The 26953-nt window shown below is 40.7% G+C and overlaps 1 protein-coding gene across 3 annotated transcripts in view; it reads right to left on the bottom strand.

The window, feature by feature from the left end:
* FAM76B (family with sequence similarity 76 member B) overlaps positions 1-26953 on the bottom strand; it is a 102144-nt gene that overhangs the window by 29717 nt on the left and 45474 nt on the right. For 2 of the 3 annotated variants that reach the window (XM_069202405.1, XM_069202407.1), the window contains exons 9-10: positions 25159-25260; positions 18593-23343 (exon numbers count right to left, since the gene is read on the bottom strand). In XM_069202405.1, the coding sequence (XP_069058506.1) occupies positions 23260-23343; positions 25159-25260 (186 nt within the window). In that variant the 3' untranslated portion in view covers positions 18593-23259. Of the gene's footprint in view, positions 1-18592; positions 23344-25158; positions 25261-26953 lie in introns of those variants that run through there. The other variant, XM_069202404.1, reaches the window with a different exon arrangement.

The following is a 26953-nucleotide window of genomic DNA, read 5'->3' as shown; positions in this document are numbered from 1 at the left end:
ACATCTTGCAATTTATCTTGCACTATATATGTTTAAGAAGCTAAAGACATTTTTCACTTTGAGTAAGACATGGCTTTGCTAGGAATTGAATTTCACTTGCAACTAACTAAATTTGGTCTCTATAAATATTTAGCCATATCTGAAAGATAGACTTTTAAGCTATGCCCTCCCAAAACTAACTTTGTTTTACCCTTTCTTTATACCTAGAGCTCCCATTCTGCTTGCTACTTGTGCTACTGGAATGAGTAAGAATAATTAGCACATTAAGAGCTTTGTACTCCGCACCTGACGGCTGAAAATATGACCAAGATATTGCTCCTTATAATGTACTCAGTGTGCCGAACAAAAGAGAAAGAAGTTGAAGGGTTTAGGAAAAGTGACTGGGCAGACAGCCCTGGTGTGGTTAAGATACATATCACACTCCTAGAAGAACTGCACTACAGTGATCACTGCTTTTGTGGCACAGAGTAGCTGAAGATGTATGGCACTGAAATGGTGACTCAGAAGATGGCAAAGATTTTAGTAACCTATAGCCAAGGGCAACACAACATGAGCATTCCAGATTAGGAGCTATATTATTGAGTACCACAACTCTGAAAGGCCGTGTGTTGGTTCAGTGAGACTCCTAGAGCAGACAAGGATTTTCTGACATATGGATCAAAAACTAAGACACTGCACAAAAGTGATGAGGAAAAGAGAAATGGAACCTTCTTTACCTAGAGTCATTTATTTGTTAATTATGTAGGGAGATGGTAACGCGGCTGCGTCCTTATTACTCCATACACTCCTTGATGTCTGAAAATGTTCCCTGGAAGGGTTTAGGGAAAAATAGGAAAACAACATTGGGAGTGGACTGGAACATATGTGTCCTATCTAGAGTGTCTAGGAATACCCTATTTAAAGTAGGGGAGCGTGGTCAAGCCCAAGATGGGCTGGATACCTAAGCCTGGAGGTCCCACCCTGGCAAAAACTGAACTAATCCCCCACTGCACCATCCAACACCATTGGAGTCTCAGGAACAGAAACTTCCTGAGGAGCTAGGGGTACGCTCAGAGAAGATTTAAATACAGCAGAGGTGCATGCTGTCCCCAAAATGACAGCAGGCCATGAGGCTGATCGGTAGACCAGTGGGAGACTCAGCAGACAAGGAGTGCTTCTGTGTTGGGGGCTGGCGGATGGATGTGACGCCCTTCCGTTAGGGTAGAACCGTAGAATTCAAGCTCCCTCAATACACCCTAGTATGCTTTCACCACTTTGAAGACAAGGAGGCTATCCTCCAGGCGGAAAGTTGCATTGTTTGATCAGTGTTTAACAGTGAAAAGTACTGAAAGATCTGGAGCTCACTGCTGCTGTAGCAGACAGCAGTGAGCTCCAGATCTTTCAGTACTTTTCACTGTTAAACATTGATCAAACAATGCAACTTTTGTTCTATCACTTTGTTCCCCGAAGACCATAATATTAGGGACAGATAGGGTCACCCCTTCCAACTGCTTTTAAGTGACAAGGCAAAAGACGGACCATCAAATCATTGAGGGAGGTGTGACCGCTGTGAGAGAAACTGTGAATGATCTCATAAGGACTGAACAAATTCAAAAGAAGACTCACGCATAAAAGGTTTGGAGAAAATATTCATGGCCCGTGACTAAATGAAAAAACAGGAAACAGGGCCATATATCTCCTGTCTAAGCTAGACAACAAGTATATGAATTGGGAAACTAGTCAGGCAAATAACTTCTGAACCTGCTTTGGGCACGCCAGGCTAGGAACTCCATCTCAGAGGTTAAAGTTCTAGATGGGCAGACACGTATACAGGATATAGAACATGCATACAAAGTAACCCACAGATTCCCAAGCCCGCTACACTTATCTGGATAGGGCAGTCCTGCCCCGGTTACAAGAAGGCAGAGATAATCTAGAAAAACCTGTAGCAAAATAAAATATTCTTACAGTTATTTCCAAATTACATCACCCCCTTGCCCCTGGTCTGGATGACTTAATGGGTGTCTCTATAAATGTTTTGCTCCTGTGCTTTTCCCCCTGCTCCATACGGTTCAGGAGAGACGGGTGATCCCCACAATGATCCAGTCTACTATTTTCCTGGTTCTCAAGCCTGACAGACTAGTGAGTTGGACTTTAACTAACGGATTTTCCTCCTCAATGTTGACGTCGATAACAGGCCTTAATGGGAAAGTTAATACATTCTTGTCAGTCAGGTTTTATTCAAGAATGGCAGGAGGGATATAACACGAAAGTGGGCCTCCATTTCCTAGACATAAGTACCAACAGAGTCAAACAGTGTTTCCTAGTCACCCGAATGCTGAAAAAGAATCTGACAGGATGGCATGGGATTTAATGACTGAAACGCTTTGGGCGGTGGGAATTGGCAATAATTTTCTATGTTGGTGTGGTAATTCAGAGCCTGTGATCTGCTCCATAAACCTCAAGATTGAGCTCCAGAATGGTTTTAATCTGGGTGTAAGACCAGAGTTTGAGAGTCAAGTTCCCATCTTCCCTACACTTCTGACAGCAAAGTGAGCTTCTTCCACACCTCAATCTTCCCAAGCGAACTTATTGTAATGCCATCGATATAGAATTGTCAGCATTGTTTCCTTATTATTAGCATGGGAGGCAAAGTTATTTGTCGTCACTAGGATATCATTCCATTGTTCTTGATCTAGAGTAACATGCAACTTTTTTTCAGGTGCACAGAAAAGCACATTTCTGGTCTTCTTGTCTAGTGTTCTATAAGTTATAGATGTCACGTGCTCATCACTCATACAGGTTAGTAGATATTTTTCAAAAAGAGTCAGGTTTCTGGTGGCTGCCTGTTTGATTGTGGGGTTGAGCAACTAGTGGCAACGTTAAAGATAACTGAAGAGCTTGGCTTCTTGAAGAGCAAATTCTTCCTTCAATTGTTCAAAGGACTTAATACCAAGGTCAAACTGGTTCTGGGAGTCTTACACCCCCTCTAACCATTTACCCACTTTTTTAACCTTGTGCCCACCCATAATGGAGCCCTCATGGGGAGTCACCCTTTCCATCCCAGCACTTCGTGGAGCTCATGTGATAGAGCTACTGTCACCTTCATAGTGGAAGAGGCCGCATTTCTTACACCTCTTCCCCCCTAAATAGAGAACATAGAGATATCTGTTTTCTCCCACCATCTCCCTCTTCATTTGAAATGGTGGGCAGTCCAATGGCGCGTAAGCCCAATCATTAATTATGCTCCGGTGTGCCGCCTCAATGTCACTGTATACTTGCAGCTCTATCCTTCTCTCATAGGTGGAGCACTGTAGTGTGCTATTCTCAAGGCACTCACCTGCCACAACAAGTTCTAAATTATACCTACTTCCCCGAAAAACTGTTTAGGGATTTCATAGGGGCTATTTTGCAATACGTAAGTGAAGTGTGGGAGGGCTACCATGTTGAACAATACCATCTTCCCCATTAAGGAGAGACATAATGCTTCTCAATGTCTCATATCCATTTCCAAGTTCAACCAGCAAGGGTGCAAGATTATCCTTGTAATGCAAGGTTGCAGTTTGAGACACCCACATTACCAGATATTTAAACATCAATACACCAAGGCACTGAGAGGGGAGTTCTCACCACCCATGTACTTATAGGGAAAGTTAGGGATTTCTCCCAATAGATATGCAGCCTGGAATATTCCCCATACAGTGCAAATATTTCTCCTACTTTTAGGGTTAGCAAAGTATACTAGCACGTCATCCACGTATAACAAGATACGACCTTCTCACCCACTCCACTAATGGCTCTATAGCTAATGCAAACAATAATGGTGACGGGGGCAGCCCTCTCGCATGCTTCTCCCAATTGGTAATACCTCCAAGAGGGTCCTGTTCACATTCAATCGCGCTTGAGGTTGTGTATGCAGTTATTGAACCCAGTTCAGGAATTTTGGTCCAAAACCCTCCCCCCCCCCCCCCCCAAAACTGCCAACATAGGGCGATCCCACTGAGCCAAACGCTTTATGGGCATCTAGGGAGGCCACACACCAGTGGTATCTGTACTCCTCCAGCAGCGGCTAATTATTGTGTAACCTCCTAAGATTACATTGTGTTGGCTTGTGTGGCATAAACCCATTTTGATCTGGGTGTTTCAACTCCAATATCACTCCATTCAACCTATTCACAAGGGCTTTTGCCAATGTTTTCGCAACTACATTCAAACGTCTGTGAGTCCCTTCTTTCTGGGGGCTTTCTTGGTTTTAGGAGGCACTTTTTTGTTTCATTATCACTTCTTATGCTTTGCAATTGTCACCGTCTTCCTCTCTGAATGTTAGGCAATGTGGCTTCAAATATTTTCCTTTGTACTCTTGGGAAACGGTGTTCCACCCGCTGGACACTTTTTGAATCATGCTTTAACTATTCCCTATTCACTCTGACATTCACCATTAGTATTCTATTTGGATTGCCAGATAGCCTCAAACCTTTTATTGTAAAATCTTGGATTTGACCTAGGTTTTCACCTGTTACTATCGCTTCAGCCCTTTTTCCTACCGATATTTGCTCTTCTGCTGTACTTAGTACACTCAATACTCTTGATCCTGCTTGTCCAAGTAAACCTGCATGAAAGCCCAGCTATCATAGGTTACTTTCTCTCCGTCTACTCAGCTACACTTGTTTTTCTTCAGTCCTTTCTTCTATTTCATGCTTCTTACAATCAAGCCTTAACAGTTGGAAAGGAGGATTATTTTCATTCCTTTATTATTTTTCTAGTTCTTGTCTATTTTTCACTTTAAAACATCTTGACTCCTTCCCCGGATAATAATCTTTTCTATAGCTTCTCTAATTATTTCCCTCTTTACTGTGTCTCTACAATTGCCCTTGTTTTTGTCTCATTTATTTCCTTTTCTTATGTATCTATTCTGAGTTAATTTAAATGGATTTTAGTTCAAGAAAATGTAGATTCAAAATATTGTACTCAAATAACTCCTGCTTTTACTTAGTTTGCTCACATTGAGGGGCACCAGAGTGCCACGACCAAATATTGCTGCAACCGTGTGAAAGTCACCAAACCAGATTCATCATCCAACATAATCCTGAGTAGCTGTGCCATACTGTCCAGTCAATAGCACTTTTATAGAAGAGGCAAAGTGAGTGTGGGCTCTCATAGATTGCACTCGCTGTAACCACAGCCAGAGAACGCCTTCGCCTTCCCTTGCAAGGTCATCTTGGGAACACATTCAAAGAAATACTGGCAGCAACTGGGGCTGCTGGCAAGCCTGTGGTCCACCCAGCTGCTTCCATTAACAGGCCGAGTGTTGCCTGGAATAAGAAGCCTAAATGATGCGCCTGTGCTCAGTGGGTAGGGTGCAGTTGATGGTGGGTCATTTAAGGGGGTGGATGCCTGATCGTGGCCTGGAGCTGGATCAACGCAGCTTGTTCAGTACAGATGGCTGTTGATGCCACACAAATGGTGGTGGAGCAGATTAATTTCTGGGGATCTTATTGAGACCAAAGCCATCTTTCTGCCAAGCTGTGAGAATTAGTTTGTTTCAAGACATCTGCTGAGTGATACCAGGTGGAAACAACCTCTGCTACCACATTTGCTTCATTGGATACTGCTTTAAACCAATGTTAGAAGAGAAATGGGGATAATCAATGGATTAAAGTCTAACTGAATCCTCTGCTTTCTTGAACTACCTCACTATCTGGTGTGTTGTGTCCTACAAATATCCAAGTGGGACCCGTTGGTCAATATATCTGTAGAGGAATCTACCAGACGCTACAATCCTGCTGTGGGTTCCCTAGTACTGCTGGCACTAGTCTAGCATTGTTCGATATGGTGGCCACTCTCCATGAAGTGAGCCTATCTCTGTCTAAGTTGGATAAGTCCTGTGGAGCCACTGAAAATAGAATGCGACCATGGACAGATGAAACCCGTTGCCAAGAGACTCACAAGGGCCACAATCAATGTCCGGGTTTACATAGACAAGCATCATCACTGGAGATATGTAAAGTAGCCATTGTGCATTCTCCTTTTCCGAGAATAAAACAGCGCCTGATCACTAACAACAACACAACGTCCTCTCTATTGTTGCAAATGGGTCACATAAATGTAAGGTGCGATGAACAGAGTGCTCAAACATACATGGCGGGGCACAGTTTACAATGAAAAGCGACTGAAGATAGAAAAGGTTCTAGAGCTTATCATCAAAACAAAGAACGCTAAGATCCTGGCACAACAATATTTGAATAGTCCTGGTTCTACGAACTACGGACACGTGTTGCATAGGCACTTTTGGAGAGAACTTGCAAGTAACTTTTTTTTTTTGACAAAGCAGGTTTCTCACTTATATTCACTGTAGAGCGTTTGCAGCAATCATTGGGTCCAGTCGCTTTGGCGAAGCCAATCATTGTGCCCATGCTAAACTACATGTACCGAGATATTGCTGTTCGACTAGCCTGGCAGAAGAGAGAACTTATTCTGTTACCTCCATGTTCTACCAGCCAGACCGTCCAGGAGAGCTTTCAGAAATATCAAGAAAAAGCTCCAGCAGATCATGATTCCATATGCTGTGCTCTACCTGGTCACTCTACAGGGAAAACGGCATCTTAAGTGATGCTCGACATTTCGGGAGAAGGTGGGAATAGGGAGGGCACCCTTAGATGCTAGCAGTGTGCCCAACCAGAAACACAGTGCCAGGGAGTGTGCCTAACAAGAAGAACAGCGCCAGGGATTGGAATTCACCAGAAGATCTGACCCTAAAGTATTGCTCGTTTGTAACTACTATTTATTGTCCTATATGATGCTTCATATGTTCATGTCCACGTTGCTTCTACAGTAGGTATTGTTTCCAAGTGGGAAATGTAGTCACAGTGCTGCATGGCTGAGAGTTCCTTTTACGAACGTTAAAGGTAGATCTCAGACTGAATGGTATAAGCAGACTTTCCTGTTTTCAGTTTCTTTTCATTGTGATTACCAGTGGGGTGTTTTCCGGTATTTTTATAACTTGTAAAAATCAGTTATTAGTGTTTACTTTATCTGAACTACCATAAAAAATATATATAAATAAAAATAAATCAAGGGGCAGTGTTTTCCAGTGTACCAGGAATTTTGCTTTTAATTACGTCCTTCCTTCTCCTTACCCCCTCAATTCGATGCCTTCCTTGAATATCCTCTTCCATATATTTTTTTCATAATTTCTCCCATCTCCCTACCCGTCTCCCACTACTCAGTTTTCTGAACAAACAAGTCCACCCAAAGCCAAGGACGTGCACGACTAGGGATACGCTTGCACCTCATTAAGATATGGTTGCTGCAGATAAAGGGTGACAGATGAGCATTAAACACTCATTCCTGCTCTTTTCTTTAGTCAAATGGCGTCGATCAGCTGCTGAAAGACGATTTCCCCGTGCAACATGACCTATATCTTGTGAGATGTTCCGTGCACCATTATTTCAAGCCACTGTTAAGTTTACTTCCCTTTGTCTCAAAACAAGAGAAAGAAAAGTGCTAATAAATGTAATATACTGTTCGATCTGGCCCTGTACATGCTTTCCGTCGACACAGTAGGAATGATTGCTAATGATTTATTATGCATAGTGTTTGCTATATACATTGTAGTGACAGTGAACTGTGCTGTTGTAAGAAAAAACAAATGATTTCTGAACTGGAAGAGGTGCTACGGCGTCCACTTTATCCACATTTGTGAGACTTACACTGGCCATTTTATCTTTGTCTTCAGGGCAGATGTTGTGCGGCATGTAATTTGTCTTGGGTGGAAAGAACAAGCACACCTAGATAAGCAGTCATTAAATGCAGATCATCAACTTGTAGGGAGCTGAAGCAAGGTAGGGTGGGTCACGCGCCCAAAATAAAAGTGGCGGCGTTGGTAGAAGGAAGGACCCGGGGCCTAGAGAACTTGAGCAGGATCTCAATGGCATATTAAGAGATGTACCATGGGCCTCAGTGCAGTATCCATCACAGAGAAGTGCTTAGAGGTAGGGACTCCACCTATACTACTTTGCGGCAAAGTAATATAATTACAACAACATTCTGTAATTTCTCCTTACCACAAAAAAGCAAATATGTGCCTTGATGTGGTTTTATCGGTTATAATCGAAAACTGGAAACCCTACATATAAAACTTAGCAAGTAGGAAATTAGTTTAGAACCCTGTTACTGACCTTTATTCGCCAAGGTGAGATGACCTCCTACTCCCTAATAGTATGGTGCTTGCATCTCATTAGCATACCACTACTTTTACCTTTGCCCCTTGTGTTGGGTGTCAACTTGCTCAGGGAGTGCAGCATGACCATGTGACTTCAACATGCCACCCCCACTATTGCGTACATAGTTTGGGACCAATACTGTCTGCCTCACACGTTCACCCCCAGTTTAGATAGTTCTGAATACTCTGTCTGTGAAACCATAGGAGAGTCTCATGCATTTTCCACCCAGAGTATGGAAGGTAATGCGAGGAGGAAAATGCAGACCGGTATAAAGGGGGCTCTCTCAGTTGGAATGTCTGGCCTAAACAATCTGAAGGAATCTAGGCCTCTCAGGTAGGCGCAGTGAAGCCCCCTCTGCTTCAGAAGGCTCATCCGTTCGAGGCAAATGAAGGCAGTATGGTGAGCAGATTGAGCTCCCGGGTGTATTTTGCTCTTTATTCCATCAGTGCTAAAGAGGCAGCTCAGCATGCCATGATGGGTATTCAATTGAGCATCTGAAAACAATGACCGACGAGGAGAGCTGCTATTCACAAGTGCAAGGTGTCCTCTGCAACAAGGACATTACAACAGCTGACACTTATGGTTGTAACTCTGATTGTCCATCTTTTCAGTTCAAGAGTTCATGACCACATGCTCCAACCAGGGTCCTCACTCTGTACTCAGGTGTAGAGATTTCAACTTAATCCTGGATCCTAAACTAGGTAGATCAGGTAATGTTTATGCCTTAAACAGCAGCCAGAAAAATGTTTGTTCAGTTGATGTCAGTTGTACAAATTGGTGAACATAAGCAGTAGTATCCTTCATGTTCTGTTCCTCAGTGCATCACTCTTCATCTAAATGAGGACCAAGAACCTAAATTGGGTATTAGGCTTTGAGCATCTGGCAACAACATACTCTGACCCCTCCACTAGTGGTACAAATGTAGATGCTCCCAGTCTGCCTGCTGCTGACAGGACTGACCTAGAGATTTCCTAGTTAGGCTCTTCTGGATGCAGCATTCCAGAAGGACTTCAGAGTGGTTACCGGAGAATTTTAAGAATAAATAAAGCTGTCTCAGTAGCTAACTTTGCTGTAGGTTGGGGTGCCTTTAAAGTGTTCATCCAGAACAGTTATCTGTTTAAGCATTCTGTGATTCTGAGACAGGCAGTCTGGTTCTCAGCATGCATAAAGGACACAGGTAAGCAGGTTTATGATGGAGGCAGAATCATCAGCAAGCATTATTTTTTACTTTCAAATTTGTGCCTCCAGCTGCCATTAACAATTTAATAAGATCTGAAAGCACCACACCTGCATGGCTGGTAAATAAGAACTAAAAGAAATTAGGATCACTATTGCAGAACTTAAGGCTGCAGTAGGCAGCATGTCAAATGGATACACTCCTGGCAGTGATGTACAATTGTACAAGCCATACACAGATATCCTGCCCTGGCCCCCACTCCTGCATCCAGATGTACAAGGAAACAGTTCATCAGACCATCACCTGAAATGGGATGAGCGGACTACATCTGATGACTCAAACTGATGTGCCTCATCAATATGGACAAAAATATGGTCAAAAGCATTGCCTAGTTCTACTGGATCACTCGGGCTTTATATCAGGCCACACCACATGTAAACGTACGCACTTTTTTCTATCCTTCGAACATTAATGCTTAATAAGGTCTTCCTGGACGCAACTAAAGCGTTCAACTCAGTGAAATTGAACTTTCTATTTAGGACACTTAATAGGAAACGCATAAGGCTTTGAAACAGAAGAAACTGGTACATTTGCAGCCCACTGGCGTCTGTTAGGGTGAATAACCTAGACGCTATTCCGATACAAAAGGATACATGACAGGGATGCCCCTTGTTGCAGATTATTTGCCTTGGCCATTGAGCCGCTGGCCATCTTACTCCACAAGTTTCATACTCACCATGTACATTGATTATATGTGGATAACATTGTGCTTTATGTTAAACTTTTCTCCCCCAGGAGTTCCTTATATTTGAAACTGTGCGCAGCCTAGGTATAAACTGGCATAAATCTGAGACATTCCCATTTCACTATGGCAACAAAGCCGCTTTGGACAACCTTTTGCTATAATGTGGAGTTGCTAATTGTTCAGTGTGTCCAGAGGCACCAGGATGTGCGAGTTTTAATTAAGGAAAGCTATAAAGTAGCAAACAATTAAATTACTGATCAGGTAAATCAGTTGTTTATGCTTCCTTGCAGGATGCGTTATTCCTAATGAAGATGGCCCTTTTGCCGCAATTCCCGTATCTCTTCTAGACTATTCAGATTGCATTATCCCACACTTTCTTTGGGAATCTCCGTTCCAGAAAGAGCAAACTGCCTTGGGGAGGAAACCACCTTGTACTGATTCGCAGACAGTAACCTAGCTGTCAGAGGCTTCTCAACTCAGAATTGGAGCTGTATTAATATGTTCAAGCACAATTTGCAACTTTTGGAACCACCTCCCACCTTTTGTTTTACATTTGGCAGCCAAAACGTGTGCAGCATTACCTGAAATCTGTACGGGCTCTCATTCCTGCAGATCTTCAATTTAAATAACCAGTCACATTCGCTAACTGGGCTTGGCATAGATGATTAATCCAGACAGGTAATGAGCTGCTGTATTGTTCATTGCCCTTCACAATGGAGCTCTATGTGGCCCATGAACCCATTAGTGAGAGCTTGGAGTGCTGGGTAATGTTTACTCTAGTCTCAGTTAATGTCTCTATAGACTCTGCGGGATAGAGCATCTTGTACCACCTCGACATTTGTCTGGGCTGATTAAACAATACATTTTGAAGCAAATAACCATGTTTTCCTGGTCAGTCAACGTCACTACCTTCTCTAGCAGTTACTAAGAGGTCCTATTCTTCATCAGCAAGCATGTCATGTATGAAAGGAATTTTGCTATACTCAAACTAACAGCATCTCTCTTAATAATAGGCATAGCGTTTCATATTTCAAAACCCTTTAAAAGAATCATCTACACATCTAAGGGTTTCAGTGATATGGTGTTAGAAGTTCAGAAAGCTTGCAAAAGGCTTTCTTTGAAGCAGATTTTTTTCGTCCATCTTGGGGGGTGGGGGTTAATCTACAAATATTGCCAGTGGTGCACGATTTTGGCCAATTTTATCATTGTAAAGCTGAATTTACAACCTTCCACCATACAAGTGTTGCTGGGATATGAAATGAGGCCCTTACAAATGTGAATGTTCTTTGCCCTTGCTCTTCAACTGGACGTGAAGCTATGTAGGGACATGAAGCAAGTCCCACACTGCGTCTGGCTAAGTTATCTCATCTTCTGTACTGGTGCTGCAGATACATAGACATCCCTGATTCCATCATCTTCCAGACCAAAAGCCTTTTGACAGCCTTTGGATGTGTAACTTTCACGGCGTGATGACATGGCAAATGCTCAGCAACCCCCGATGTTACTGCTCCTGGAGGAGCACAATGGGGGCTGCAGGGCTTACGGGCAGTCCGATTGCTTCTTAAGTGCTGTTGCCGGTGTAGCACCATGAATCATGGTGTGTGCCTATTTTAAATGGCTTGTTTTATTGTATTAAAGAGCTATTACTTACTATCTTATCTCTGAATACTATCTGATGGCCAAGAAGACCTCTATTTGTTGAACTGGGTTTTATTTTTTCATATTAAGTTTGGGGGGGAAACAAAAATCTTAGGTCAGGTTTCAAACACGGACGTTTCCAGTTTCATTTCAGATCCTTAACTAGTTGCTTTAGTTAATATCTCCTCATCACATTTTGTTTTCTCTACCTACTCCTTACCTTTAGTTCATCACATCATTTTGTTTTCTCAGTCTACTGGTATTTTACCCTTTTTTTAAACAGCTTACTTGTTGGAAATTACCATTCTTTGTGTAATTTCACTTGACTGTTTTTGCTGGTTGCAGGACTCTGTGCACCTTACCCCTGCTAAAAGTGGTAAAGTGCTTGTGTGCTCCCCCTTTCAACATGATGAAATCGGCATACCCCTAATTGGCAAATTTAACTTACCTGTAAGTCCCTAGTATATGGTACCAAACGTACCCAATGTCTGTAAGTTACTTGTCACCAGTCAGCAGCGACACTCATAGTGCCACATGCTGCAGTGACAATGAAACCAACTGCAGGACTATTAAGTCTAGCCTGGCTGTGCAGGTTTTAACTGCAAATTCGGCCTGTTTAAATAAACAACAGGCCTCATCCTTCCTTTTAAATATTAATAAGTAACCCCTAAGTAGGCCTTACAGGCTATATGGCAGAGTGCATGGTACTAAAAAGTAGGACATGTAGAAAATTAATGTTAAACATGTCCTTAAAGTGAAAAGGCCCATAGAGCCATTTTCACTGTAGCAACATTGTTGTTTCATAGGAAAGCACTGGGATACAATATTAAATGTAATATTGCTGTCTCTGGCTAGGAAACACCTAGAAAATTCATGTTGAAGCTTTTGGAAATGTTTATTGCAAACTTTGTAATAAATATTTCAGAAATATATTTTTGGAAAGGTTACTCTTCCCCCTTCCTAAAGCCTATAGAGCACTGGTTATTAACATGGTCCAGGGGTCCACAAAGCCTACTCAGGGTGTGCGCAACTGCTTAAGAATGAAATATTATTAACAGATTGATAATGTGTATATCAATAAATAATCAACATATAAATTGAAAATTTCAAAACGTTCTATAAAATGTGAACAAATTTGAAACAGGAGTCTAAAAATTAAGATGGTATCCTCAGATTGATTAGGGGGAAAGTGCAAGTGCATCAATTGAATATAGTATGGACAATTGATTGCCTTAATGGAATTTAGAGAAGCTCCAACCTTCCCATTAAAATTGATTTGTTCAAATATTTGTTTGTGAATAAAATAAAATATTTAATTATTTGTTTGTTTTCTTGTTCAAATCATCAAAATTGCTTAGGCCAGGGTGCCTGGCTTCCAGTATTGACTCAGTGGTGGTCCCCGGACTTCAACAATTATTCATTGTGTGTCCCCCGTTTCCAGTAGTGATTAACTGGGTGCCCACAGAAGTCAAAAGGTTAAGAACGACTGCTATAGAGGCTCACTTGCATGAAATGCAACCCCCCCATGGGCAGAATAGCTCCTTTAATGAGGTGTTAACTTGCTCCAAGTGCCGAGACAAATGCATTGGATTTGGGGAGATGCTCTGTTCTCTAGCAGACTGACCATCCGTGCTGTGCCCAGGAACTTAACTTCAAACAGGCCTATCCGGTCCTGTCCGGTCACAGACAGGTGCTATTATCACCTGGGACTGCCCCTTCCTTTGTCCTTTCAGTCAGCCAGGCACCAATCCCAATAGGAGAGGAGATGCCCAGCAAACCAGTTTTGAGTGACCACAGATGAGGTGTTGCACATGTCTCTGGTCACACCTCTAGGATGAGCAGAGGAACTCTTCAAAAGGGAACAAATGTCCTGCCATCTTGGATTTAGGTAGAGAGGGACACTGTGGGATTGTCCAAAGAACAGCACATAGGAAATGCTGGAAAAAGTGGGTAAGGTTACCTAGGAAACTTGTACTCCCCCACTGGTAAGGGAGTGGACAGGAGCTGCCCACACTCTTAAGCTGGTGCCAACCATAAATGTGGCACCCACAGTACTCTCCTCACAAAACAGTTTAAACTTGTGAGACGACAGAAAAGGACTGGATCTGCTGTCTGGGATCAGAGGAGAGCCCTGAAAACTGAACCTGATCACCCCCTCGCACTCAGAACAAAGAAGTAGACTCCAAGCGCCATCAGGGTGACCTCCTGTTCAAGCTACAGGGGCACAAAAAACTACCACTGTCTAGCTGACCATTTCCAACTGTACCTACACAGGGCCCTTATGCACGAGTCAGTCTTGACCCCTAAGTGCTGTTCCCAAGACCCTTTCCCCCGTTCATCCTCCCTCCTCCCCCACCCACCAAAGCTGGTGTCAGCATGTACTCTTCCTACAGTTTCCTGGGACTTGAAAACTGTTTAGCTTCCAAGACCTACATAGGACCAGGATCAACCAGCTAAGTCAATCTGACAAAGATGCACTGTTGTTGGGCCAAAGATCCAGGTTGCTCCCGCTTGGAGCTTTTCCACAGTAGCAAATCTGATTCAGAAGAAACTCACAGAGACCGTATTCGACCCCACGGAGGCCTCTTCAGCTACAGCCTTACCCCACTGGAAGAAACCAAGCTTAAAAAAAAAAAAGTTACCAAGTCCGAAGGCATAAATCTGCACTGGACAAAGGCATGAAAAGTATCTGGCTGGCAAAGGACATTCTATCCACACAAATTTCAAAATTCTTCACTGCGAGCTTTCCCACCAAGAAACGTCACCAAGACCTCATTCAGCGCTATCTGAACATTTGGTGCACCTCTTCGCTGCCTTGCCCTCAGAGGATTTTTTATTTCTATTTTAGAGACTAAGGGGCTCATTACGAGTCTGACAGTCAACTCGCAGTCATGTCCGCTGCCAGTTTGGCAGTCTGACTGCCAAATTAAGAGTTCAGCAGTCGGAGCGCCAAATGATTGCCGGCTCCACCAGGAACAATTTACCCAGCAGGCTGACTGTGGTGCAGGTTGCAATCAGCCAGGGCGGCACCCTGCTTATTATGACCTAGTTCTCTGCCAGTTACCGCCATGAAAAGGCTGGCGTAGAACAGGTGCAGGGGGCACAGGGGAGGCCCCTGCACTTCCCATGTCCATGATCTGCCCAGCACCCTCGTAATGCTCACTATCTGCTGTACAGACAGTACACATTAGGAGGGTGCTAGTGCCCCCTGCGGGCAGCAGCACTGCCGCCGATTCGTAATCGAGCCGGTGACAGTGCTGCCACCACTTTCCCGCTGGGCTGACACGTGGGAAACTTGGTTTCCGCCCATCAGCCTAGTGGGAAAGTCATAATAGAATCGGCGGGGATGTCGCCAATAAGGCGGAACCTCCCTTTCTGAAGTTCAGCAGACAGGTGTTCCCATCCGCCGAACTCGTAATGAGGCCCTAAGTCTTAAGGTCAACATCCAGCCGGGCAAACATGGTTTCTGGACCCAACCCGCACACCACTGTGGTCCATCTTAACTTGTGCCTAGGTACCAGTCAAGATCAACCAAACGACTGAAGCTATTTAAACCTTAAACTTTAAAATTGTTAAAAGTTGTCGCATTCATGGGATTGTATTTATTAAAAAATATTCAATTTCTGAACTGGTATGGGATTTTTATTGTGTTGTTTTGCCTTTATTATACCATAAATACTTTACACATTGCCTCAAAGTTAATGCTACCTGGTTTGTTCCATAGCTACTAGGGGAATTCAGCTTAGGTTAATTTAGTGTTTTTAGGGGTTCATCCTGACCAGGACTGCGTTTGTTTTTGGAAGTGGCTACTCACCATTCTCAACTAAAACTCCACTTGGGGCAATATTGTAATTATTTCATTGAAAAAAACCTTCTATGAAGCCTACACACTCCCTTCTTACAAGTACCCCTTTTCTCCATTGTGAATCTGTCTAAAACGTTATGATCATAGTTGGCTGTCCCGCTTTTTAACCAACCATAATTTACGATTTCAGCTTGAGTCTTTCTCCCAGGACACTCCACAGACTGCCATGCTTTCTGTGAATTTTTTTTATTACTGAATCTTGTCATCACTACTTTATTCTATATACTGCCGTTTTTGTATCTTTCCACTTCTTTTGACTGTGCTGGTCACCCTACTTTTCTGTCCTATTTAGATGTGTTAAGCATTACGAATTCAGTTTCCTCTTTTTCTTTCTACTTTTTCAGTCATCCTTTACGGCTGTACTGTACTGAGTCGGCATCTGCCTTAGTGATGCATGTGTACTTCACAGTTCTGTATTTATCCCTACTTCTCACACTGACTTACAGCAGGTCCTCGTTCTATGTATATGTAGATGACAGACATCTACTCTTCAATTCCCCAAAAAAAACCTCACCTTCCAACTATCTGTAATCCAATGTAACACATACAGCCCCTCATATTGTGTCTAAACATTCCTAAGCGTGAAATCTAGTTTGCCCCTGCACCAATTCCCTTCTTCCCCACTTATGATTTCTTTTCCTGCTTCCCTTACATTACTTCACCTACCTCCACCCGCAACTTGGGCATCATTTTTGACTGTACCATAAATTAAAAAAAAAAAAAAAAAAAAAAAATCTTTGTTGTGCTGTTTTCGAGTATAGAATAATGAAGAAAATGCATACGCTCCGGTAAAATGGCTTAGCCAATCTTCGGTTCTACCTCAGATGGACTACTGCTCTCTAAATGTAGGTTTTCCTCTATGGGCCTTGCTTCTTCTTTAACCCTTTCTGTATTATGTCCATAAACAATTAAACCTTAATTATTGTACATAAGCAACCAATATAAACAAGAGAAGGTGTATTATGTTGTATCAGTTTCAATTTCACTATGATTTTTTTCAAGTGTATTGTTTGTTCTTACTTGTGCTGTTGTTCTATTTAGTCTATCAACTAGCTCAGAATTTATATTCAGCGGGACAAGGATTCTCCTTCCCGCTTCAGATCCTTCTCATGGCTGTGGAATGCTGTTATCTAGTTACTGATTGTGTTAAAAACATATCCTAACAGTCACCTGTTTAGGCCAGCATTTCCAGCTTAGAGTAATTGAGTGTCCTGCGTTCTTACTGTTGTGCTCAGTGTGCCTTGTCTGACATTTTATACACTTTGTTTGTACCAGTGCTTGATAGATTCAATAAATAAAATACTTGCCTGAAAAGTTAAATGAGGAGAGAGGCACACAGAAGATTTATGGGTGAGGTAATGGACGTTTCATTTAAGACCTCATTACATGTAGCTTATTTTTCTGCTCTTATGTGCAGTGGAGGGATGATGCAACCAATCAGAGTTGCTACCCCAAAACCTCTGGGTGCTCACAAAAAAAGCAAATAGTAAGTTCAACATCCTGATGCACAGATCGGAATACTGTGGAATTTCAGAATCACGACTGCACGTTAGTTTCCCCACTCTGAACACATGTGTAAACCTACTACAGAACAAGTGACTTTACAGGGCGAGAGTCAACTCGCCCACATTTCTCAGTGGTCTAGTGTATATACTCATTGCCACCTGCTTTCCTCGTTTTAAGTTTTCACCTACTGGAGTACATTTTGCCCACAAAATTTCCAAGAATGCTTCTGAAAATCCAAAAGATCTGGTATCTACTACACACACAGAAGTTACCCCCTACAGGTTTCTTAAATCAGGCCCTATGTGAATATATTGCTGAGTGAGCTGGAATTTCAGAGATGCACTATAATATCCAAAACAAATAAAGGAATTGGTGGATATTCTTAATTTAGGTGAAGAGTAATCAGTCAAACACTACATGTATCATTATATTGTTGACACTGCACAAAGATACCATTGTTGAACTCCACATGGTTCTTGTAAAAGGAAAGAGAAATGTGTTGCAATACAACAGCCACCCTTTAGTAAACTGCACGCGACCGAGCAAGAGCACCATACCTCATATCTATATAATCACAAATGAATGACCAGATTTAGGTGATCTCACTTTTGCCTATAAGTAAGTTACTTTCAGGTAGAGATTGGATGCAGGCTTTGTTTTATCTCCAAAACATAAAGTGAATCCAAAAAAAACTTGTCGAAAGTAAGCAAATCTTAATCACCCAACTACAGTGATAGGTTTGGCAAATGAGTATGACCTAACAGTAGTACATTGTGTTTTGATCAAAGGTGCTCACAGTCTTTCCATAGCACACTCATTACACGAATCGGTCTCTTGGAGCTACTGACACACTCATATGCAGTTGCAACACTGTCAAATATTCTGACATAAGTTGTACAGTAGCAATAAGTGCAGAACACCTCATAAGAAATAAGGGAAGAGATGATTACTATAACAGCCATGTGCCCCTACCACTTATAAGTGTATGGTATACAGAGCATGAAAATTACACAGCTTTTATGGTCATGTAACTGGTCTTCCTCTGAAGAAATATTCATAGAAAGGTCAGTTTCATTTCAACCATATTAAAAACAGCACTCACTTTCAAGGCCACTACGGATCTACCAGAGGGGAGTACATAATATACAGGCTGGTGCATACAGCCCTGGTGAATAGAGCTCGCTATTAAGGGCCAAATAATTAAAACTCACAAACTGTAAAAAATCACAACTGGCACTGGCTGTTACTTACCTGCACAGTTTTTGATATAAAAATAACAATAATTAGCAAGTTAACTATATACCCGTTCAGTAATGCAAATCAACATTGTAAACCCCATTACAGAACAAGAAGCTTGGTAAAGCGGGCACTCACACTGGTGCTCACAAAATACCCAGTTGCCTTACTTATTCGATATACACTATTTCAAGCTACAAAATTGATGAGTAGGCAATAGAACAAACACTTTGACAATCTTTTATTGTGAAATATTTGATATAGAAAAAAATGTACAAAAAGTAAATAGATGTTTGCAAGTACAGTATTTTAGGAATCTATACATATGGTAAAATTAACAGCTTTCTTGTACAATGTGTTCGGAGACAAATATACATGTGATCTAGAAATTACTGAAATGTACATTAGCATAAAATACACAAACAACTTGAGCGTTAACAGCTCACTAGCCAATGCAAACTAAAATTCCTAAGCAAACATGAATATGATACAGCGCAACCATCTGCTTTCATGTACACAAAAACATCTTGTCGGTTTGATGCCCTTAAGCATCAAGAGACCATAATGTTCAGAGTCAAAGTTACAACTTTATAAAATTCAAGTGGAAACAAATGAAGACTGGGGGTTAAAGATCTGATCATTAAGACTGAATACTGTGAAGCCCCTAAAAGATTTTAGTTTTGGGATTGTGGTGCTCAAAAACAATTTAAAACCTCTTGATGTAGCAATTTTAAATACATGTGACATTATAAGTTACAAAGCAAAGGCATTCTATTATTTTACAAAATTAAAAAATATATATATTTTTTCAACATGACTGATTTGTTAAACTGAACTCCAAATGTTATTGTGCTGTCATCAAGACAGCAATGCAAGACCCAGAGGACTAAAATATAAAGGTCGGCAAATAAAAATAAAAAAAAGACCAGCATTTAACAAACAGTTGCCAGTATGCACCAGTTTTAATTCAAACACTGCATTAGGAGACAACAACTAGTGGTGTATACGATACTAAAATCAACTTAAGCAGATACTACCATGATATTGCATAAAAAAAATACAAAACTGAGGCGGGTAAAGAAACAACTCCAACAACGGCTCTAGAAAAGCCACAAGAGTTTGTTCAACTTCTGGCTTCTTCTAACTGCCATGAAAGTGTAAGAAACTGTCATTTAAACCAGGGTGCAATTACACGGAAAATCTAAGTATTTAAACAATTGATAAAATAAAAGAACTTGCATACGTTATTTCAGTAAACCAAAGAATATAAAATTAGACAATGCAACTTTCTTTCGACATTTTAAGAATGTACTTTAATTGTCAAACCAAATATTCTTTGGAACAGATAGGCGGTATGTCATGTGAAATAACACGACATTCGTAGCAATGACGACAACAAGGAACAACCACATTTCAAATATGTTAGGTCGGTTAGGTAAGAAGTATACTAGTGAGGCAGAAAGGAGCACTAAACCAATGGTGATCTTTTATAGCACCCACCATCAATTCTGCAACACTAATAGATTACATTGCAAACGCATGTGCAGTAAAACATACAGGCCAGCCAGTCAATTCCGACGAGGAAGTGTAAAGAAAAAAAATATTATCTCCTCTATGAAATATACTCCGCTTTTTAGCATAAAATGGTCTCAAGGACATGCCCAGCAAACCAAATCTAAAAGTTTGAAGCCTTATTAAATAAAAATTACAATGATATGGGCTACAGAGTGCTAATGGATGGTAACAAAAACAGCTAGTGTAAACATAGCTATTTTAAAAGGAAACTGACAGTCTGGTGTTGAGATGTCAGTTATGGGTGAGCTGATAAATTACTTGTTTTTGTCTGAAAGGCTCTCAGATTAACTAGGCTACAAACCAACAACTTAAGTGTGGATCAGCGGGCTAACACGTGCCTATACTTTAATAAAACCTTTTTGTTGTTTTAAGAAAAGTACTGGGAAAAATCAGCTTGTGGCACTTCAGATTAAGTATGAAACATAATGGTATCATATATATCCCAATCAGAGATAAATGAGTCGGTCTGACTAGCAAGGAAGGGCCATCTGGTCTGTAGAATATGATTGGTTTGCTAGGAAAGCACTACTGCAGCATCTAAATAACTGGGGAAGTCACTTACATGGATCACCTATTTCCTGTTTTAAAGCACTCCTCAAGAGATCATCAACGCCATTAGGTTTCCCTGGATGTGCTAGTCCCAGATGGAAGCTATTGACTCAGTAAATACAAGTAATACGTGAAAGTTTCAAAAGGGCAGATGTTTCTAGTCTATGTGAAAGCTTGCCTAAAGGGGCGGTTTAATGGTTCAGAACCAAATGAAAGAAACCCCTAATGTGATTAGTTGACAGCAAAATTTGAAAGCATGAAAAAAAAATAGAGTATAGCTACTCGGTTTTGAAGATACAGCACCTTATGCATGTGAAAGCTAGCTGCATTGGTTAACGCTTGCTGAAACTAGAGTGGATGGGCCTTGTCTACATTCAGAGGCGATGGGACTGCATTTTCCTCACCCGAGAATCACATTTTTACTGTAGTAGAAACTAGTTGATGCAGAATGTCACTGCTCATGTTATACTGTACTGGTTTCTCTGAGCACCAAACGAGCCATGATGGTATATAGAACATAGCATGTAAATATTTGCAGGAAAAAGACAGATTCCCACATAGGTGGAACTTGCAACTTCTAATACTCCACTTTCTTTCACTAGAATGAGTCATTTAAAATTGGGTGTGAAGGGCTCTTAATTGTTGCTTCAAAGCTGGAGTCTTATACCTCAAGGGGCTCTGAATAGAAAATGTTCTGCGCTTTGATTCCAAATGCAAATTACATTGTTTCAGCTTATTCCAGCCTCCGTGCATACTTTATGTTGTGCCAACTATGTTCATTATAGTGCCATCTTATTACTGCTTAAAGTTTTAATGCAAAGGACTGTCGATTAACCAGTTGATGGAAGCCAGTGTTGTTGACGGAGAAGTAAAGCGGTGTGCCTTAAAGACCAGGGATACAGCCTGGCAAAGTACATCTAAGAACATGAAAAATGGTGAGTTTGGGAAGGACGAACCACTAGCTAAACACATCTCATACATACATCCACACAGAAAGCATATGTCTGGCACTGGGCATGAACGGAATGCACAACCAACTAGCATATTTACAAAACAAGGCCCAACTAAACTGCTCATTCGGCAGTACCAGGAAAGAAAGACTAGCTATAAAAGAGCGGCCCAACAGTATATGGAGTTCTTCAACCTTTGTTCACCCACACTGCATGTTTATCTAAGCACAACAGAAAAGCCTTTGCAGGTGCTCATGTGGTCGTGTAAAACTCTTTAAAGCAGAGGATCAAATAAGAGTAACTCGGTTATCTAAAATCAATCTTAAGGGAATAAAATATGCATGTCTGAAATGACGGCGTTCTAACTCTACACTAGGCAACGAGCAGACTCCAGCACATAAGTCATCTTTCAATGTTTACTTTGCGAAACAGAAAGTTGCTAATAAATTGGAAAGACGTATGTTCCAATAAGCAACAGACAACTACTAATACGGAGTTGAAATGCACAGTGGTAAGAATTGCACAAACTAACATTAGTACGCATTCACGTTTCTCAGTCAAAGGCGTCATGATATTGATAGCAAACAACTATCCTTGCATCATTTGGAAATGGTTGCTACGAAAACCAACACTGTATGTAAACATAGGATAACAAAAAAAAAAAAAAAAAAAAATCTACTTGAAGACTTGTAGAGAAACTAAAATGTCCACAATTTTTAACATACTGCAGGTCCCTACATTACAGAAAAAACCTGAATCTGAAGCAGCCTTCATACATGTATAATCATCAGTGTATTCTCAGATCACCTGAAAACGAACACTTGATCACCATTTTCAAACAAATTAATCAGTAACAGCAACCAGTCATCAAGCACTTTAAATGGTAAACCTAAGTCAAATATCAGTAAGATTCAAACTGCAGCAGTAATCTTCTGAGTACATTGTGCATTGAGAAGCCCTGCCCCCGGTACTGGTTCAACATGATGACAGCTAAACATAACCAAACCAGCAATCTGTATTGCATTGGAAGTATTCAATCATAATTCAAAACAAACAGGCTCAACACTTTATAGTAGGTTTGATCGTTTGCTCAGATACATGCTTCATTTACTTAAAAACAGAATAAATCCCTATGTTTTTAAACACAAAATATTTACATTTGGATTAAAAGCCAATAAATAAAAGATACACTGAGAAAAAGGCACTTGCAAGTAAAAACCTACAGCTGCTTTTACATAAAACCTTTTACCCACAGGCTCTGTACAACACAGATCAAATCCCCCAGTAACTGATACGAACGAACATGCTAAAACCTTCATTAGTTTATAGCTATACATAGGTTCTGAAGTTTGGCTCCTTAACACAAAAGCACAGTCATCCGACTCATACATGTATAATATCGTAATAAATGATAACAAATATGTATCTTTTGTTAAAGAGCGACATGAAAATGCAAATCATTAAACAAGTCATTTTATAATCCTAAAAGCTTTGTTGCACTTTTTGAACATGCCAAAAATTGGACTACAACTATCGTATTTTTTTAATAGAATATTATTTTAGTATGTTTGCTCTCAAATGGTTTAATACAGTTTCAGGAACAAGTGTTCCTGATGTAAAAACGTTTATAACCTCCAAGCCAGCTGAAGTTTTGTCCTTAAAAAGTTGCATATTACTGGGAGTGCAGGACAGGGTGCAGACTAAATCCAGGATGCAAGACTTTTTTCCCCACAGTCTTCACAAAACAATTTAAGGGCTTCACAGAATCTCTCAACTTACACTGAACAAACACTAGTGAAAGTGAATGTTGTGGTTTCTCAAGTCAGTATGCTTCCACTTTTATCAAACTTCTTGCCCTTTGACAACCCTGCAACCTGTTTCAGAAGTTCTCGGATTTTGACCTGCAACGAAAAAAAAAGAAAAAAAGGAAAAAAACAATTTAAACATGTTTGACGATATTATTGCAATAAAATTAAAACACTATCCAACATATATTCTGAGATATCAAGTAAATGTAAATTTGAAAATTGGTTATGAGATTTAAAAAAAAAGAGATAATGTTTCACAACTGATAATTATTTCACCTGTAGGTGGCAAAAAGTTGTTAACATATGAGGGAGCCAGCCATTACACTGCTACTGATAGTATGCAACACCGATAAAAAATGTTTTAAGACAGCAGAAACTAGAGACGTTCTCGAGTTAGTTTGAAAACAAGAAAAAAAATACAAATGGATTTTATATGAAACAAGCTACTAACTATAATAATGACATATCTAGTCCTCCAGGATAACTCCTTTAACTATTCATGCAACACTCTTGCTTCCTCCTTTGAGGAGGATCTGTTGAATGCAAAATGCACGCATGACCTCAATTGCACACACAGCCTCATTAGTAATCTTGAGGTTTACTACTAGTGTTAGACAAAGGAATGCAATATATCAAGTTTTCACAAGATATAGGCCTGGCTCTGTTGAATCTCTCTGGGTGTCAAATAGTCAATTCAGAGGATTCCAAATTAATTGGCAGAGTAGCTAGTAAAACCTACCAAACTGCTGCAGTTACTGTCTCAAATAAAACTGCTGCTAGGCAGTAAACGCCAAGAAGTGGCTTGTTTGATCAATGGGTATGCAGACCTCAAAATTCTCTTTTGCGTAAATCTTTGGACAGTATATATAAAAATGCTATGCAAAAGACACTTTAATTTAGAAAAACTGTTGCCAGCAGCAAATATATCCACAGGTAGTCAAAAACAAATAAATGTGCACGCAAAATATGTTGCATATGGTTTATGATACCAAATGGATTAAATGGAAATTGAAGATGGCACAATGTGGTCATCTAGAGATCCGTTCCGCACTCGGAGCTACTACCAGGTCAAGACTATTTGTAAAAAGATACTAGGTGACATTTAGATGATAACGGGTTATATCCTCACATGGATAAAAATTATAGGAGTAAAATTCGAACATAAAAGTCAACACATTGCTATGATTTCGGGAAGCTGATTTTACCATCAACATTTGAGAAGATTTCAATAGTGCATCATGTGCTGCTCCTCTTTCCTATTATCTGGTGCATTAACTGTACAACACAGCCAGCATGGAAGACATCTGCAGAACAAAAGCTGAATGTGTAGGACATTATATGGCAATCCCTGCTACTGAGCCCACGCTAGCTCGGCATTAGGTTGGTAGCTTTAAACATTCTGGACATTTACAACTCTTGATTACAAACACACAAGCTTGAACTCTCTTAACGAACCATTTCATTTGAAGACCAGTTGTTGGTACAAAAGTAGTCTACACTCCTTTAACCAGCTGTTGTACCCTCCCCCATATAGGTGTTTTATGGTTTGCGATGCTTTTTCATGAAGGCATAAACACACTCATGACTGGATTTGGAAGACTAGAAGGCCAATTGTCAGCTGCCATGCTTATTTTTAATAAATTCTCCCATTTGCATTTTGTTGCAATTATTCACACAATTTACACTAAACAGTTAATAAATTAAGCAAAACAAACCGGAAAAGGCACAGATTGTCTTCAAATTCAATGGGGACTAATTCCATGCATTTAGAAGAAAGCACTTGTTGAAAGTGTTATTTGACAAATCTAATTGATTCAAGCAAGCCACAAAAATGTACCAATAATGTGCTCCATCTATAAAACTGGAAAGAAGGTCAAACTGAGATTTTGCCAGATTCAGATCACTTACCTGAAGTTGTCCAACAGCTTCCTTGTGAGCCTTTTCCATGGTGTTCATCTTTGTCCTCAGATTAGATTCCTGATATTGAAAGTCTGCCTTTAACTCCGTCAGCTGTGAACAAACAAAACATCCCCCAATGAAACACCTCAAAATAATTATTGTACTTCTTCGAGGACTGTGACGTTTTACATCACTTCATCTCCCAGCATATATAATTCCTTTGTCACTGCCTTTTGTTATGCAGGTCTTCCCACTGCAGTATTGGAGAGGCTGTCTAATCTAAACAATCCAGCAAGATATAGTTAATCAGTTGTGATAACTGTGTATTCAGGAACTTTGTTCCTTCCAAAGGTTGGCTATTTTCATGAAGTGGTGTGGTGGATTCAGGAAAACATTTTGGCTCTTCCAGGGCAGGACAAATAAGAGCCTTCCCTCTTCAATCACGTAATACTGGCTCTGGCTTTTATAAATCCCTCACTGGCATCTTGCAGATGGCCTTTTTGTCTGATGTTTCATTATATTTCAGGGTACACTACCTGTTTTCTTTTTTAGCTGGTAAATGTAGGAAATCCATTGAGGACGTATTCTTAGGAGCACTTAATTAAAAACATCATTTTTTTCTGCCTAATTCAATCGGAAACACTTCCTGAGAAGGTAAAAAGGCTGAAGGTTTGGTCCCTATAAACTTTACACCTCCACTTATAAAAGACTCCCCTTTTAGAACTCTAATAGAAGAAAGAGTTCCTGCACCATATAAGAGTTTTGAATTAGCGTGATTAGTAGTCAATCACTGGAGTAGAAAGAACTTTGAGTGTTGTATTCCCTGTAGGCACAATCTGCTTAGAAGCAATAGACTCAACAATTGGGATTTGGTGGGAAATTATAGGTACATAGTAAGTGTGGAGAATGAATCTAGGCAGAGTGTACCAGGTTAAAGACAATGATCTGGTCAATGCGTCATTTCTAGTGGTAGTGGGTTTCTGAGAGAGGAAGTGCACTGCTACTGCATCGTAATGCAGTACACATTACACACGTGTCTCATTAGCACTTTCCTAAGTTTTTCCAGGAAAGGAGCAGTCCTGACTGTCATGGAAATATCCAGATCTTGGGTGCACAGATGAAGGAGTTCTATTGAGTTGCAAACTTATTCAGAATCATCTGAATACATAGCCATGAACCCAGCATAAGCAAATGTCAACACTTCTGCCAACGGAAATAACGAAGGGTCTAGAGTCTCAGCTTGCCAAGCGGATATCAATTCAGGACAGAATTCATCACCCTTCATGAAACCCACCTACCCTGGCTACCCTTGCCACATCTTCTCTTTTTTTGTTCAGTTGTCAGACTGAGGACTACAAGCTTGCCATTACTTGTTGACCTTTGCCCGGTCAACCAATTTTCAAGGAACTAGTGATCCATCCACCAACCTCAATGGAATCATGAACCATCACTAACCCTTTTACTCAAGGGGAAAAGTACTCTGATGGTCTGAAAAAAACGGGGGGAAAAAACTAACATACCAAGGCTACCACCTTCATGACAATGTTTTAGCTGCATTTGAAACAGTTTGTGACTAACCCATCCTCTGCTACGTGAAGGTTGAGGGTAAAGCACTGGATTGGATCATGTTGCTCTCAATGAGTCTCCACACTCAGATTATTTTTTTCTCACCTTGTCCTCTCAAACTTGTGTGTACCACAAGGATATGCCATAAAGTCTAACCCTATTCAAAATCCACTAAAGACCATTTCACAATCGAAATTGAATCTTTTAGCCTACAGGGCTACAACTATACCAAAAGTAC

This window comes from Pleurodeles waltl, chromosome 8 (assembly GCF_031143425.1).
Source record: "Pleurodeles waltl isolate 20211129_DDA chromosome 8, aPleWal1.hap1.20221129, whole genome shotgun sequence".
In the NCBI taxonomy this organism is placed as follows: Eukaryota; Metazoa; Chordata; class Amphibia; order Caudata; family Salamandridae; genus Pleurodeles; species Pleurodeles waltl.
This window is presented reverse-complemented; position numbering and strand designations above follow the sequence as displayed.